Source organism: Anolis carolinensis, chromosome 1, assembly GCF_035594765.1.
Source record: "Anolis carolinensis isolate JA03-04 chromosome 1, rAnoCar3.1.pri, whole genome shotgun sequence".
Lineage (NCBI taxonomy): Eukaryota > Metazoa > Chordata > Lepidosauria > Squamata > Dactyloidae > Anolis > Anolis carolinensis.
The window spans coordinates 323,511,188-323,529,154 of NC_085841.1; the positions used below are offsets into that span (position 1 = coordinate 323,511,188).

At 37.7% G+C, this 17,967-nt stretch overlaps 1 protein-coding gene across 5 annotated transcripts in view; it reads right to left on the bottom strand.

The window, feature by feature from the left end:
• Positions 1–17,967, bottom strand: part of strn3 (striatin 3) — a 48,271-nt gene that overhangs the window by 3,183 nt on the left and 27,121 nt on the right. For 3 of the 5 annotated variants that reach the window (XM_062968234.1, XM_062968235.1, XM_008103410.3), the window contains 7 exons: positions 12,188–12,328; positions 10,018–10,151; positions 8,817–8,992; positions 8,003–8,050; positions 5,229–5,350; positions 4,520–4,687; positions 585–725 (listed from right to left, as the gene is read on the bottom strand). In XM_062968234.1, the coding sequence (XP_062824304.1) occupies positions 585–725; positions 4,520–4,687; positions 5,229–5,350; positions 8,003–8,050; positions 8,817–8,992; positions 10,018–10,151; positions 12,188–12,328 (930 nt within the window). The remainder of the gene's footprint in view (positions 1–584; positions 726–4,519; positions 4,688–5,228; positions 5,351–8,002; positions 8,051–8,816; positions 8,993–10,017; positions 10,152–12,187; positions 12,329–17,967) is intronic. The other 2 variants (XM_062968236.1, XM_062968237.1) reach the window with 1 other exon arrangement.

The window sequence follows — 17,967 nt, forward strand, 5'->3', positions numbered from 1 at the left end:
CTGTGAATCCCACTGTAGTCCACTAGTTGCCCTAAAATCCTCAATCACTGCAAAAGGGAATTGAGGAAGAAGACATTTCACCATACAGGTGCTACAGCACTAGTGCCATAGTGGAAACATCACGTGAACCTGCCTAAAACAACACATCAAGGACTTCAAATACTGCTCTCTTTCTCTTGCTTTGCTTCACTGTAAAATTTTCAAATGGTTTATTTTACTACTCCATCTTTAACACACGGAATTCCTGCTGAGATACAGATATTTCCAAGGCCACCCAGTGAGTTCACAGCTGAGCAAAAAACCAGGTTTTCCAGAACCAAATTCAATGCTTTCAAATGAAACTACATAATACTGTGAAGAAAATCTGATCCAGAACAGACCAACACCGTGACAACATTAAACTAGTTCAGATAAAGTTCCCAATGAAATACACACACACTCTGACATAAAAGGCCATTTGAAGATGAATATTTTCTTATATTTAGGCTACAATTTGATATTTATGCAGCCTTGTTGAAAATTCTTTGCAAGACTAAGATTCAACTCAAAGGTGGGTCAAACATTGTAGATCCTTTTGATCTTACCAGAATCAGTCTGTGAAGAAAGCATTACTAGTGACTGGGATGTTTCCAAATCATAGATGACAGTGCTACCAGTGCTAAATGAGGTCACCATATGTGCTGGATCACAACCTATAAAGTCAACGGATGTGGGGATTCCATATTCTAGAATAGACAGGAAATAAAGAACATATGTTCTGATCAGAGCATTCATCCATTATTTCATAAAACCTTTAAACAGCAAATTTACTAGTATTTGCAGATAAACTGAAACAGCCTGGTAGGACTGACAAACACCACAGTAACCTTATTTCTAGATTAATGTAATACATCCTCTGTGGATGACTATTGGAGATGGTTTGGATGTTCAGAATGGTATAGATTTAATTACACACACACACACACACACACACACATAAACCTATACTGGCATATAGCTATACTTGCTTCTGAGTCTTTTTAAAAGCCCTAAAAGGATTACTGAACAAGTAATGAACAAGTACTGAACAAGTACTTCTCAGCATGTCTATTCCAGTATGCACCAGCCTATCTCCAGATCCTCATAATGGCCAATATTTGGACAGCAGTGACCTGAATAAGGTCCTTATCAGCTATGCTGGCTGCATTCTGATATATGGCATGTATTTTATGGTGATGTGTTTTAACTGTGTTGTGCCCCACCTCGAGCCATGAGGAAAGGCGAGTAAGAAATACAAAAATGTTGCTGCTGTTGTTGTTATTGTGGTATATGAGGTATCTGATCTGTTTAAGTTTCGCCGTGGCTTTAACCTCCGCAGGGGTGGTGGACCCATTAAGATGGTCCACCCCAGGAGGCTGATGGATCCGGATGGACTTCTGAGGTCTCTTGGGGATCTTCCTGTTCTGGAGACTGGCGATCCTGTCGATGTCCTGGCTGATCGTTATAACAGCGAGTTGGCAAGGGCACTTGACACGATCGCTCCCGAACGTCCCCTTTCGCTGCGTAGAGTCACGTCGACTCCTTGGTTCACTGAGGAGCTGGCTGTGATGAAGCGTGCGAGGAGGGGACTAGAGTGCATCTGGAGGAAATCTCAGGATGTGTCTGACCAAGCACGGGCTAAAGCCGCTATTAAGGCTTACTCCGTGGCTCTGCGAGCAGCCAGGAAAGTTTTCACGACTGCCCGCATAGCGTCTGCAGCCAACAGGCCATCGGAGTTGTTCCGAGTTGTTGGGGAGCTCCTGCGGCCTCCTGAGACCCAGGGGCTTCCTGATGACTTGGCAACTCGGTGCAGCGATTTCGCGCACCATTTTGCAGGCAAAGTTGCTCAGATACGTCATGAGTTGGACTCCAGCTTAACTGTAGTTCCAGCGGAGGTAACCGAGGTACCTGTCTGTTCGATCTTATGGGATTCTTTCCGGCTTGTTCTTCCTGATGACGTGGAGGGGATTCTTGGGTCTGTGAGGGTGACCACTTGCGCTCTGGATCCTTGCCCATCTTGGCTGGTTAAGCTAGCCAAAGATGGGTTGTTGGGTTGGTTTATGGCTATTATAAATGCCTCCCTGGTCCAGGGGTCAGTTCCATCCTGCTTTAAGCAGGCGGTGGTAAAACCGCTATTAAAAAAGACCTCCTTAGACCCATCTGTATGTAGCAGCTACAGACCAATTTCCAACCTCCCATTTTTGGGCAAGGTTCTGGAGCGGGTGGTTGCCACGCAGCTCCAGGAGTTCCTCGATGACACTGATTTTCTGGACCGCTCACAGTCTGGTTTCAGGCCTGGGCACAGTACTGAGACGGCTTTGGTCGCCTTGGTGGATGACCTCCGCAGGGAGCTGGACAGGGGGAGTGTGACCCTGCTGGTTCTCCTGGACATCTCTGCGGCTTTCGATACCATCGACCATGGTATCCTTCTGGGGAGGCTCTCTGGGATGGGGCTCGGTGGCACAGTTCTGCAGTGGCTCCAGTCCTTCCTGGAGGGCCGTTCCCAGATGGTGAAGCTGGGGGATACCTGCTCGGACCCCTGGCCATTGACCTGTGGGGTCCCGCAAGGGTCTATCCTATCCCCCATGCTATTTAACATCTACATGAAACCACTGAGAGAGGTCATCCGGAGTTTTGGAGGGCGTTGCCATCTCTACGCAGATGACACGCAAATCCACTACTCGTTTCCATCTGAATCCAAGGAAGCCCCTCGGATGCTGAACCAGTGCCTGGCCGCTGTGGCAGACTGGATGAGGAGGAACAAGCTGAGGATCAATCCTGACAAGACAGAGGCTCTCCTGGTCAGTCGCTCGACTGATCGGGGTATTGGGTGGCAACCTGTGCTGGACGGGGTTGCACTCCCCCTGAAATCACAGGTCCGCAGTTTGGGGGGTCCTCCTGGATTCAGCGTTGACGCTTGAGGCTTAGGTGTCGGCGGTGGCCGGGAGGGCTTTCACACAACTCAAACTTGTGCGCCAACTGCGACCATACCTCGTGAAGTCTGATTTGACCACGGTGGTCCATGCCCTAGTTACCTCTAGACTGGACTACTGTAATGCGCTCTACGTGGGGCTTCCCTTGAAGACGGCTCGGAAATTACAACTGGTCCAACGCTCGGCTGCCAGATTAATAACGGGGGCGAGTTACAGGGAGAGATCTACTCCCCTGTTTAAGGAGCTCCACTGGCTGCCGTTCACTTTCCGATCCCAATTCAAGGTGCAGACCATCATTTATAAATTCCTAAACGGTTTGGGACCCACCTACCTTCGTGACCGTATCTCCTACCATAAACCTGCCCGATCTCTTCGATCATCAGGGGAGGCCCTCCTGTCGCCACTGCCTGTATCCCAGACCCGCCTGGTGGGAACAAGGGAGAGGGCCTTTTCTGCTGTGGCCCCCCGTTTATGGAACTCACTGCCCATCGAAATTAGGCAAGCCCCCACTCTTTTAGCCTTCAGGAAAGATTTAAAAACCTGGCTTTTCCGATGTGCTTTCGGAGAGTAACTATTACACACTTCTTTTGTTACTCCCCCATCATCTACCCTCTAGATTGTTTTTATCTTATGTCCCTGGTCTCCGTGATTGTATTCTTATCCTTTTCTCACCCCAAGTTTTAATTAAGTGTCTCATGCGGCCCGCCCTGTTATGTGTTTTATATATATATATATATATATATATATATATATATATATATATATTGTGTTGCAGTGTATATGATTATTTATTGTATTGTTTAATTGTATTGTGATATGTTGTTTTATATTTTGCTATATTGTACTGTTCTGGGCATGGCCCCATGTAAGCCGCCCCGAGTCCCCGTTGGGGAGATGGTGGCGGGGTATAAATAAAGTTTTATTATTATTATTATTATTATCACTCTTCAGCAGGTCTTTCTGACCTTTTGATGAAACTGTTCAGATATTCTGAGCTGGGAACATCAGAACATTTTGCTGAAATATGATTTCATAATATATTTTAGTAACAGTACTTACTGTTGCTTTACTAAAGTTTGCATTTTATGTTGTTATTTTTACTTATATTAATTAAATAATCACATTCTGTCTTATTTTAAGGTTTTCAAAATGGTTATCCAAGCTTGAGACCTAGATATCTAAAGAACAACCTTCTTCCATAACAGTTTGCCCATCTCTTGAAATCTTTGTTACCCGCCTCTCCTTATGGCTTGAGGCAGGTTACACAAAGTCAAACCATGTAAACATACAATACATACAAAAACTGATAGTTTGAAATACACCATTATAAAAAACATACACCAAACACAGAATATGTTTCCTTTTTCTGTGGCTGTGCGCAGCCTGCCTGTGAAACATCTTCCCTTCCTTGCATAATTTATGGAACCCTCACTCACTCCTTTTAACACATAGTTGAAATGATTTTATTCTGGCAATCATACTATATCTATTGTTTATCTATTTTTACTGGGTGATTCCTATCCTTTGAATAAAACTTTCAAAAATAACTATGTTAACATTTGTCTCACCCCTATTTCCGTTGTAAGTGCAAATGCAGGGCACTTTTTCAGGCGGACTCCACAACCTAATGCTGCCATCTGCTGAGCAAGATAATAAGTGATTCTTGATCCCACTGTATGCAAGACCCCAAACAGCATCTGTGTGACCAATTAATGTGCCAGCTAAAACGTTTGGCTCTGCAAAGGAACAAAAAGAAGGGTGAAAAGGTCAGTTGGTCTTAAGTGTATTTATTATTGCTAAGAGTTATCATGACAAAATTAGCAACAAGCCAAAACGTTCCAATACTTTGAATAAACATCAATCTGTTTATAGCATGATAAAGCTCTGGTGTGGATTGGTCCATGAGGTCACAAAGAGTCAGAAACGACTACGTGAATGAAGAGAAAGCTTTTATCTGACCATGGTTAACCTAGGAGGTAAAAGTGTGGCACCCATCCCATTCCTCCCCTCAAATTATTTTCATATCCTTATTGTATAACATTTTTTCACCTTTTGTGGAAGAGGCTTTGATACACCTCCTCATCCAACTGTTGTAAATTCAAGAGAGGCCTTTAAATAACAAGGAAGCAAGGTAGCAGTAGAATTATAGTTCATTTCCTGAGTAAATAAAGATCTCTCCTGCATCTAAAAGGCTATAAAAACATAGATTTTTACTGCCCATTCAAGGTTAAACTATTTGGATTGACGTATATTACAACAAGCCAAGACTATGCTTACCATATGTATCATAAGGATCCACATTAGGACTAGGCATGTTCCACCACTGTATAGTTGCATCAATGCCGCCACTAAAACATTGTTCTCCATTACAACTAATTGCCAAGGACAATACAGGTCCACTGTTTTAAAACACAAAAGCAATGACATTATAATGTAAAGAAAAAATAACACCAGAAGTCATAACTTTATAAAGTCAAGTTATAAAGTCAACTTTATAACTATAAAAGTTACTAAATACCTTACTTTTAAAATTAAAAAAATCATACTTTGACAGAAGTGAACCTATTTGCAGTTAGTTTAACATGAAGATGGTACTTATGTATAATTTAATATTCTGATATAAACCTTTTTTTAAAGGTCCTACCATGCTTCTCATTACATATATATAGACTTTTGTGTTAATTGGTCCAACATTCATACAGGCATTAAGTTTTCTGTATAGCAAATATGATATAGTTTTCACAAAACTGTGTTGAAAAGTTATAAAAATTTTGACCAATTGAAGAGTTGGTACTTATTATGAATGTTAATTCTTGGATGGCCCAGAGTATTTTGGGTTAGTAATTGCCAAGTGCCAGAATATGTTGCAGGAGTCCCAAATTCTCCTGTTTTAATCGTTAGTTCCTTCTCCCTTAACATCAATCTATGTGTGGCCCTATTTACAATGCCATATTTTTATTGTAATTTATATACAGTAGAGTCTCACTTATCCAACGTTCTGGATTATCCAATGCATTTTTGTAGTCAATGTTTTCAATATATCGTGATATTTTGGTGCTAAATTCATAAATACAGTAATTACTACATAGCATTACTGCGTATTGAACTACTTTTTCTGCCAAATTTGTTGTCTAACATTATGTTTTGGTGCTTCATTTGTAAAATCATAACCTAATTTGATATTTAATAGGCTTTTCTTTAATGCCTCCTTATTATCCAACATATTCGCTTATCCAACATTCTGCCGACCCATTTATGTTGGATAAGTGAGACTCTACTGTATTCCTTTTTCTATTTAATCTTGTTTTATTTATCCCATTTTATTACAGCCACAATGTGAGATTGAGTGGATTGCTCCCCCAGGCTATTTATAACAATGAATCTTCATAGTAAGTAAAGACCTCTCATTCTCTGGGTGCCATGAAGAAGTAATCAACGTATTAAAGGAATAGGCTCAAGACTTGTTTATCAGCAAGGCATGGCTGTCTCCCACTACAATACTGATTGCAGGACTGTTGCTTGAAGGCTGCCTGTGCTGTGTGTGGCTGCCATATAATCCAGTTTCAAAATGTACATTAACTGCATTGAACTGGAAATCAATAGTTTTGATGTCTTGAAAAAGACAAACAACACTTCTGTGTGTCATTTACCTGAGTCATTCTCTTATTAGCTTGATTTCTGCAACAGCAGTGGACATTAAAGGTGTCTTGGCCAATATGGTGCTACTAGCACTATATGTGGCTTTCTCCAAACATATCTTCATAAGTACTCTCTTATATTATTATTATCAATGGGAAAACATACAGTATACCAGGGTCTGTCTGGTTCTTTGTTTTGTTTTGCATTTTAATTGTTTCAGTGGCATTGATACAGAATCCTCTGAATAACTGTTGCATGTTGAAATAAATATTGTTTTTAATGTTGCCTCATTAATGCTTCCAAAAACTTGCTATTTTGTGGTCATTTCTTAATCTCAAGTGTTTATTTATTTATTTATTTATTTATTACAATATTTATATCCCGCTCTTCTCACTCAATAGGGGACTCAGGGTGGTTTACAATAAAATGCATATATCAATAGTACAATACATTGTAGATCAATTAAAAAGTTATTAAATTACATCAGACATTCATAAAAACACTTATAAAATACAGATGGGCATGTTCGAATCTAAAAGACTGGGTCTGTCAATTGAGTTCCAGCGTACATAATAGTAATTAGTGCTGCTAATTGTTATTCGAAAGCCTGGCCCCACAACCAAGTTTTGACTTTCCTACGGAAAGATAGGAGGGAGGGAGCCTGCCTGATTTCACTGGGGAGGGCGTTCCATAGGCGGGGAGCCACTACTGAAAAGGCCCTGTCTCTCGTCCCCGCCAGCTGCACCTGTGAGGCTGACGGGACCGCGAGCAGGGCCTCACCTGACGATCTTAAGCTTCGAGGTGGGTCATGGCGGGAGACACGTTCGGACAGATAAGCTGGGCCAGAATCATTTAGAGCTTTATAGGCTAACGCCAGCACCTTGAATTGTGCTCGGTAGCTAATCGGCAGCCAGTGGAGCTGGCGTAACAGAGGAGTGGTACGCTCCCTGTACGCCGCTCCAGTTATTAACCTTTCTGTTGACACATACATGTGAGCAGTTCTAGATTCTTCATAGGATCTCTTCCTTTTTTCCAGTATATACTGTATTTTTTACTTTCTAGTTTTCCTTGCTTAATTGAAAGATCTTTGATTGAAGGGGAAACATATTGTTGGGCGGGAACAAAAATGAATAACTGTGTGACAGGAGAAGGAACCCATAGTTAAAATAAAAAAAGAACTTTGGACTCCTGTATCATCTTCTGGCATGTGAGGAACCAAAAGTATCTCTATGGTTTCTATATGCCATCCAAAAATGTTTCCCCATAAAATTTAAAAACAAACAAAATAAATCAGAAGCAAGCATGGGAACCTAGAATTGAAAGTATTAAATCAAAATATTCTGCATCATCACTTCCCTTGCATCACCTGAGCAAGATTATGGGAGAAGATTAAAATATATTAATATACTTACATATGGGCTCTAAATGTGTAGATAGGTTCCACATCTAAAGAGGCACTCCTGAAAGAAAGACACCATAAGCAATGTTTGAGCACAATCTTGCTAAACATTAAACGGCAAAGATTCCAGAATATAATAATAATAAATAATAAACTTTATTTATATCCCGCCACCATCTCCCCAACGGGGACTCGGGGCGGCTTACATGGGGCCATGCCCAGAACAATACAATATAACAAAATGTGCTTATGTATCCTTTTAATAATAATAGTGAAATAATACATATAATAATAATAATAATAATAATAATAATAATAATAATAATAAATACAGTGAAATAATAAATGTAATAATAGAGTAAAATAATAAATGTATTAATAATAATAAAAATAGAGTAAAATAAATGTAACAATATCAATAATAGAGAAAAATAATAAATATACAGTAGAGTCTCACTTATCCAACACTCGCTTATCCAACGTTCTGGATTATCCAACGCATTTTTGTAGACAATGTTTTCAATATGTGGTGATATTTTGGTGCTAAATTCGTAAATACAGTAATTACTACATAGCATTACTGCATATTGAACTACTTTTTCTGCCAAATTTGTTGTCTAACATGATGTTTTGGTGCTTCATTTGTAAAATCATAACCTAATTTGATGTTTAATAGGCTTTTCCTTAATGCCTCCTTATTATCCAACATATTCGCTTATCCAACATTCTGCTGGCCTGTTTATGTTGGATAAGTGAGACTCTACTGTACCATATGTACCATATATATATAAGGCTCTTTAAGGGTATGTATGTAAGCATATACTTGCTTTTTGGCAGGAACTGTTTTCTGCAAGTTCCAAAGTTTTAAAGTATGGTCCTCAGAGGCTGTAACCAGCACAGGCTCTACAGGATGAAAAGCTAATGCCCGCACTCCATCAAAATGGCTGCGTAGCGTATACTTAGGATTCCATGTTTTCCGAAAGGCATCTTTATTGGCTGGCAACTGAAATAAAAAGTTCATAATGTTAAAAATAAGAAAAGCACAGAGCTATATACTCCCCCCGTTTGGTCCCTTACTGGCAGGTAACTTCTACAAACCAGATCTACATTACGGTGTTTTTTTTTTTCCTGTGGAGGAAGACATTTCTACAATTTATAATTGCAGTGAAGGTTTTGGGAAATAATCCAGTATATCAGGTATGATTTTGTCATTCAGAAGATTTCCTATACGCAAATAATATTTTTTCTTCTTAATGATACTCCATAGCCTATGTTAATTTCCCCTGATTTCCAATATTAAAGGAGAGACTGGAATTATAGATGTCTGGATCATGTTATTCCAGATGTTGTACTGCAATTCCTTCCAGCCCTTGACAAGATAGTCAAAGATGACAGCTGATAGGAATTGGGAACCAACACCTGAAGCATAGAACATCTAATTTTGTGCATGACAATACATGAAACTCTATTCATATTCATGTTAAATCATCTTAGTATTTGTGATTATTTGATTAAAATGTAAATATTCTCATTAACAACCCCCTTTCCAGTAATATTTTACAACTGGAAGTTCTTAAAAAGAAACAGTGAGTTAATTTCAAACCCACCTTTCCACAAACAGGAAAGATGTCTTCCATTCACAACTTTAAATTGAACAGTGAATCCCATTGGAAAAAAAATGAAGAGGAGGCAACTCCAGTAGTCTTACTGATGATCAAACATAAACCCACAAAACATACCACTTAAATAAGGCAGGGCCTGCAGCAAGGGGCTTTTGTGGTGCTGCAGATCAGGATGCTGGGAAATGATACTTGCAGAGTCCCTCCAAGTCACAGAGTGCATTGAAACAAGCAACTGTAGGGGATAGCCTATCCTTAGTTTTAGCGACAGAACCAGTCTTATTGAATCATGGCCACATTTTAAGTAATTTAAAGCCATAACAGATTGATGGTACAAAGCTGTTGATCCTAAACATGCGGAACATTCTAAAAATGTACTGTTGTTAAATTAAAATAGAAGTTCACTTACATCATAACTATAATCTGCGTCATTTGCTACTGTCAAGTCTGCAAGGTCCCCAAGGCCCAGTACACTTAATAATACGTCATCTGAACCCATGATAAATGACTTGCCCCCTCCAGATGGAAATGTTATTGGCTCAGCTATAAAAGAAGAAGAAAAACACAAAAGACAATTTATTAAGATTTGGAAATGAAAATCAATAAAGATATCACAAAGAATTAAAGTTGAATGAGGCACAAAATGTTATTTATCTAAAAGTATGCATAAACGCTGCTTAATATTCAATATAATATAAAAGTCTCTTTTATAGTTTTGACTGCCAAACAGTGCCTGCAGATTCTGAGAAATTGGGGATGTTGGGAACTGTTGCCCAAAATATTTTGATGGCAACTTTATCCTAAATACCTTACATTTTTCATTTATCTGCCCATAATGCATGCTTATTTAGAATATTAATCTTATTATTAGGGATTGAAAGCAAGAAATAAATAGGCATCTAAGTAATTTTGATTTTTATTTATATCCACTTACCTGAAGCGTAATTCTACTTTCCTTTTTGCATTTATTTTATGGAACACATTGAAATTGAAATTCATCTTCATCAGAGATTTCCCTTTCTAAAAGGGGACACTGTCTCCCTTAACTTATTTCAGAGGCTCCTGAAAACCCTCAGAATGAATATTAGCAGGACATGGGAACTGTGGGGAAGGAAATCACCTTCTCATTATTCTACTGATGTAAGCCATTCAATTTACTCCCAGAAAAGCTGTGCTAGAGGGTTGGGGAACTAATAATTTATCCTTAAAAATCTCTTACTTATACATAATATCACAAGGATTGGCATATATTAATCAAGCCTACGATAGAACTCTATAAAATATGTACATTCCATCCTTAGAGCAAGTAGTGTCCCACTGGTTAACTAGTTTAGTAGAAACACATAGAACAAGAACATTAGTAAAATCTTTAGCCTCCTATATCTTCTAAATTTTGTAAGACGTATTGCCACTTTTACACAAACATAAAATCAGATAAACTTTATGAAATCAAACTCACATTCAACAATGGAGGGAGAAAAAGAAAAGAAAAAATGACGCTGATCTTTAAACTGAGGAAGGAATATATTATGTTAAACAAAATACTATTTTCACACAAAACATTCAATACAAGATGCCTGAAGTCTTCTAGTGAGAGAAATGAAATTATAAATTCATTTCCTATATAGATCAGATCCATCCAGCTGAACTGAAATATTGGATTTTATATAAATAAAGCTCACTACATCCTGTCTCGCAAAGTAAATACTTCAGAGTAAAAAGCACTTTGAAGGTAGTTCTGTACATATTCAAGACAATACTGGCAACATCTGACTCTTAGGTTTTGGGGCCTGAGTCTGTGTACTAAGGATACTGAATTATCAAGGACAAAGCATGGTGAAAGCACACATGGATTAAGGTTGAAAAGTTTACATGAATATCTTCACTTCATAGATTTATTTTGAACTTTATGGACTACCACTTAAGGAGTATATACAGTAACAGTATGCACTGCTATCAGATATCTCATGGGGCAACCCCTCTCCCCCCGGCAACTTTTAAAATAGATTTCTTTTTAAGAAAGGGTGTCTTTTGTTTTAAGGAAAATCTGAATATATTTTGGATTGATATTCAACACTGGTAAAATTTGTTGCTTAGCAAGAGACCATTAATTACAAGAGACCATTTTAATATGAATTATATCAGGTGATAAAATGTGATGTTCTTTCAGATAGTGAGCAGATAACAAAGTAGTTCTGCTCAACAACAGTACAGTAAAACATTAGGCAACAATAGCTTTTTAATTTTTTTTAAATGTCTTCTCCATTCCATGATGAGTAGAACATAAAAAAGGCATCATCACCACCTGGAAATGACGTCCTGATCAGTCCCTGTAATTACTCTGTATAGCTCCAGTAAGCTCTCTATGATTATACATCTAATCTAAAAACAGATCTGGCTACTGATTTCTGTCATACAAGACAAAAGCTGTAGAATGTAGAGTGGCAGTGTTCTTCAGATCCAATTTCTAAGAAAAAAAATGTCATCTTAGTGTTACCATCAGGTTCAGTGGGATTCAGCAATTGTGGTTTTAAAATAAAACCTTGCAAAAACAAAGTAAGTAGGTGAATGTATTGTACCTTCCTCTGCTCTGGCACCTTCATGATCAGTCATTCTAGAAGAGGGTGACCTAGACTGATTAATGACTCCTGAAGGGATGTGGGGCAGCTCATCATCGCCCAGATCAGCTATCATGTCGTGCAGTTTTGTTCTGTTGACCCCTGAAAATTAATGTCAGCAGCACAGTTTCATTTGATTGCTACCGTCTGACTTGATAGCCATTTACACGCCTAGTTTGCTAATCAATCTTGATTTCATGTGATTTCATTAAGACATATGCTTGAGTAGACTATCTATATATTTCCAAAAAACTGTGTTGGGAAATGAATTAAAAATTGACTGTATGTTTAAAAAGGATTCTGATTTGTGTTTTCTTTATGCAATTGATTAAGCAGATGTGGAGATACTTAAATGTTTAAACTTCCCTGGAAAAACTTTAATAATAATATATTTGAACAAAAGAATAGTTATAAAAATTCCAGTGTTTATAATTAAAACTGAATATAATTGTGACGGTACAATTTTTTTTTATCAAAAAGGAGATGTATAAAAATGAATGAATTAGTTGAATAGAAGGCAACAAACTCTTTAACTTTCCCCCTTTTTTAAATGATCAGGCAATTTAACAATATTTATTTATGCAGATAATTTCTTATCTGGTACTTGAAATTAGTAGGCAAGATGAACATATACAATGTTTTAAACAAAATATTCTACTCTTTATTTATTTAAAAAATAGACATATAGTGAAAATGATTTAAACTATTAAGCTACAATCACAGATCAAAAATTGCAAGTGTGAGAAAGAATTCTAGCCTATCTTCTGCCAACAGAACCATCAGAAAACACCCTCCTTACTTTGCTGGACAAATAACCAACCACTACATGAATATTCCAGGATGCAAGAAGTTTTCTCCAATTACACTTTCCTATTACATTTTTACAATGAGATCCCAGCAGACTCTGCTTACACAAAACAAAAAGAGACAATTTGGCATTACAAGAAATTCATCTACTCTATACAAAAAGAAAGCAAAAGCAAATCCAGCTTCTTTCTCCTGATACCCTAAGAAAAGTGTTCTACGAAAACATATCTAATAAGCCAGCTCATCAACAACTCATTACAAAACTAACACACACATATAAACTTATGATAGAAAACCTCTTCTTAAAGAAAACAATGAACAATTTTGTGAATTATATTTCATACAATCTCAAGTAGGTTAACACTAAATTCACTGAATAAGACAAATAATATTCCAGCAGGGTAATGAATGGAGATTATGGTATTTTGTTGTTGATAGTGATTAATGGAAGACCTATAAGCAAGAGATTTCTAAAAATCTTGGTCATCAACAACCCTGCCCAGGTCTTGCACGCTCAAGGCTATGGCTTTTATATGTAATGTGGTCTACCATCTTTCCTCATAAGTCACGTCACCTTGGTCATTCTGGCTTCTACTGTGCATTCATACTACATGTAGGGTGGTAAATCAAATCAGAATGACAATAATTTAAGTTTCAAAGTCATATAAATATTGAGAATCTCTTATCCAAAATGCTTGGGAACAGAAGTGTTTTGGATTTGGATTCTTTCCAATTTTAGAATATCAGTATTTGCAGTCTAAATACAAAATTCTTTTATGTTTAATACACACTTATTTATTTATTTATTTATTTATTTATTTACAGCATTTATATTCTGCCCTTCTCACCCCGAAGGGGACTCAGGGCGGATCACATTACACATACAGGCAAACATTCAATGCCTTTTAACATAGAACAAAGACAAACAAATATAGGCTCCGAGCGGGCCTCGAACTCATGACCTCCTGGTCAGAGTGATTCATTACAGTTAATTGCAGCTGGCTTGCTCTCACGCCTGTGCCACAGCCTTATACACATAGCCTGAAGGTAATTTTATACAATGCTTATGTATTTGTATTTGTATACATTAAACTATTAGAAAGTAAATATGTCACTATCTCAGCCACACATATGGATCAGTATGGATTTCAGAATTACATAGAAGCAATATTCAACCTGTACTGAAACTTACTGTATGTACTTATACATAAGTCAATCTCATCTATAAGCCAAGGGCAGGTTTGGGCTAAAATGATAGATTCTGATATGACCTGTGGATAAGCTGAAGAACATTCTGCAGAGACAGGACAGTACCAATATCGAATCAGGGGCCAGTTGCCCTGGCTGCCACCACAATTTCCAAGCACACAAAAGGCCCAGAACCGATGTCACACTGGAGAGGAAGTCAATGCTTCTTTTAGCTACTCCCAGGTCAGTCTAAGCCAGGGGTCCTCAAACTTTTGAAGCAGAGGGCCGGTCCACAATCCTTCAGACTGTTGAGGGGCCGAATTATCATTTGAAAAAAAAAATACAAATTCCTATGCATACTGCACATGTCTTATTTGTAGTGAAACAACAACAACAACGAAAGAACAATACAATATTTAAAAATGAAAACAATTTTAACCAACATAAACCTATCAGGATTTCAATGGAAAGTGTGGGCCGGCTACTGGCCAATGAGATAGTCAAGTTTATTAGGATTGTTGTTGTTGTTGTGTGACTTCAAGTCATTTCAGACTTTGGCCGAGCCCAAGTCTAAAATTATTTATTTACTGCATTTATTTCCTACATTTATATTCCACCCTTCTCACCCCGAAGGGCACAGAACAACTATATGTACATACAATATATTATATTATTAGCATAGCACAATATTAGCATTATATAATTCTATATTGAACTATACCACTATACTATTATATGTTATGTAATATATAACATACTAGTATTATATAATATACTAGCTGTGCCCAGCCACGCGTTGCTGTGGCATTTTCTGGTGGTGTTGGTGAGAAATTGTTGAGGTAGTGGTGGTATTGAATGTCTGTTGTATGGTTGTCTTTATGTTTAGTATGCATTTGGTTGTTTGTGTACTGTGAAAGTGGTGAGGATAGAGGACACTGTTTATGCTGGATTAGTGAGACTCTACTGTATATTTGTAATCTTATATTATCTGCCTAGAACTGCCCCTTCTACACAGCTGTATAAAATGCACACTGAAGTGAATTATCTGGCAGTGTGGACTCAAGATAATCCAGTTCAAAGCAGATTCTAAATGGGTAATATAGCTGTGTGGAAGGGCCTTGAGTCTACACTGCCATATAATCCAGTTAAAATCAGATAATCTGTATCTTATAGGCAGTGTGGAAGAGTCTTGAAGCCTAACTGTGCCTGTCCCCTGGACTGAGTAGGTTGCTAGGAGACCAAGTGGGTGGAGCTTAGCCCTCTAACTGGCAGCAATTGGATAAAAACAATTATTCATTTCCCTCTAATTAGGACTTTATTTTTATTTTATTTTATTTTTGTATCAACCTAGAGCCGTGGATGATGGGTTGTGTTGTCAAATTTCGAGGTTGGGGGGCCTGTAGTTTTGTTGTTTTGTCCGCTGACCTGATGCCATCACTCTTTTATATATATAGATAATAATGAATATTATTATATGGTATTATTATTAGTATTATATTGTATAACATAATATTATTATCAATATTATATGTATATACAATATATTATATTATTAAAACTAATACAAAAATATTATATTATAAAACTGAGGGCGGGGGCCAGGTAAATGACCTTGGAGGGCCGCATCCGGCCCCCGGGCCTTAGTTTGGGGACCCCTGGTCTAAGCTCTGGCCTTTCACTAGTCTACTCAGTTAAGAGGACAGCCCCTTTTTAATAGAAGCTGAGGTGGACAAAATGACCCACCTTTTGGGGGGCTAATATTTTGACTAAAATGTCTAGATTTATACCAGAGTATATAAAGCAGATCAAGAAATGTAGAGGGTTCACTAGCACAGGAAAAAGAGCCTAATTCATTGTCATATAATATATAATAGCAACTCTGCCCACTTCTGCTAAACTTAGACTTAATCCAATTTAAATAATGTAATAACTAGTTCAGTTAGTAGACTAATCTAAAAGGTTACAGGATAACAAATCCTGGAATTTTTGTCAGAATGATTTTAATGCTGCTGCACTGGCTGCACTGCACTGCCCTTTCAGTTTGTATACCAGGGATGGAGAGGTGCTCTTAGACTCTTTCCTGTCACTTCTCATAATACAGAAACAGACTAACAACTTTTTCACCAAGAACTGTTCTGAGGCAGCACAATGGTCCTGCTGTATCTGTGGGCTCAGGACCCAAGGATTCAAACCAGATGCAGACTGAAACCACACAGCGTAATACTGTACACAACACAAGTAGTGTCCAGGGAGTCCACTAGACACTGTGTCTGTCTTGCAAACAAATGAGCAGAAGTGCAGCAGTTTCTGCCTCAAAGGTGAATGTGGGAAGTAGGGCGTGTTCCCTGCAGCAAGGGAACTTGAAGAATACATACCTGGCAGTTGGGGCCTGCCACCACCTCCACTACTGCCCTATGCCATTTTATTCATACAAAACTTCAGCATTTGCGTTTTTTGGTATCCATGCAGGGTCATGGAATCAAACCTCCACTGATAACAAGGGCCTACTAAAGGATGAATTTATATACCCAACGTCAGCACTACTACAGCCTGTGGACCTACAGTTCACACCATAAGCACATTAATGAATAATATTATACATTCATGGTATGGTTATACTTTTATTTTGAAACTAATTTCCTGGATTAATCCACTAGAACTATGCATTAGAAGCTGAAACAAGGAAGAAAATTACCAAACTTATCAGACTTTATTTCATCTAATGTTATTTTTTTAAAATGAAGCATTTTATTAAACTTAATGGATTGCCTTCTGAAACAAGCAAGAGGTTTCCACACATAGGTACTTAATATGTGTGTGAATAGCATAATTCACCGTACCAACATCTATTTTGCAAAAAGAAATTGTAGCTAATGCCATTTTAAAGCTTTTTAAAAAAAACTCAAGGTCAGTTGCACCATAAATATTACTTTCTAAGATTTAGAAATGGGTCCATTTTGCATAGTAAATTTATCTGAACATCACTGGATATGATATAACCTATTTAAATTTGGCTGAGATATAGATATAAAGGTAAAAGCAAAAATTACTGTGTTGTTTAATTGTGGTTCTATAGCTACTATAGTTCTCAATTGAGCCTCCAACATGCGAGTCATATCTGAATTTTGTTCCAAAGATTACTCAATTTTACAAACATTATTCATTACCCATCAATATTTTATTTTATGTATTTTAAAATGTTAAAGGTATTTATAAACCTTCAGTACTTGAATTAAAACATACTATATGTTTAGATTTGAAATAGTAAACTACTAACTCCAACAAGTTTACAGCAGAAGTCTATGGATGAAGCTACATGGTGGATTAAATGTATTTCCTGGGGAGCAGGGAAAGAACCATTCAGAAGAAATCAATTAGTACTGGGTTAAATCAATAGTAGAATGTACATGCAAAACCATTTTTAAATTTTAAAAAATGCCATGCATAAATAAACTTATACTGAGAGTTTGACTATAAAGCCAAACCAGCATTAAATCCTTTACTAAAACAGTGCAAAAAAATCCTTTTATGAGTGCACTACTTCAAAGGTTACATACACAATAACAATCTTTGATGAGACTTGCTTCTGAATGGTTAAGCCATATACTGGGATACAATTACTTTATGGCCTGGGCCAGTCATTCCACATTGACATAAGAAGCACTAAGTCATCTCAAACTAAAATCAGCATTTTGGATGGCATGGCCCCAAATCTTCATATCATCCTTGTCCTTCTGCAGCATCCG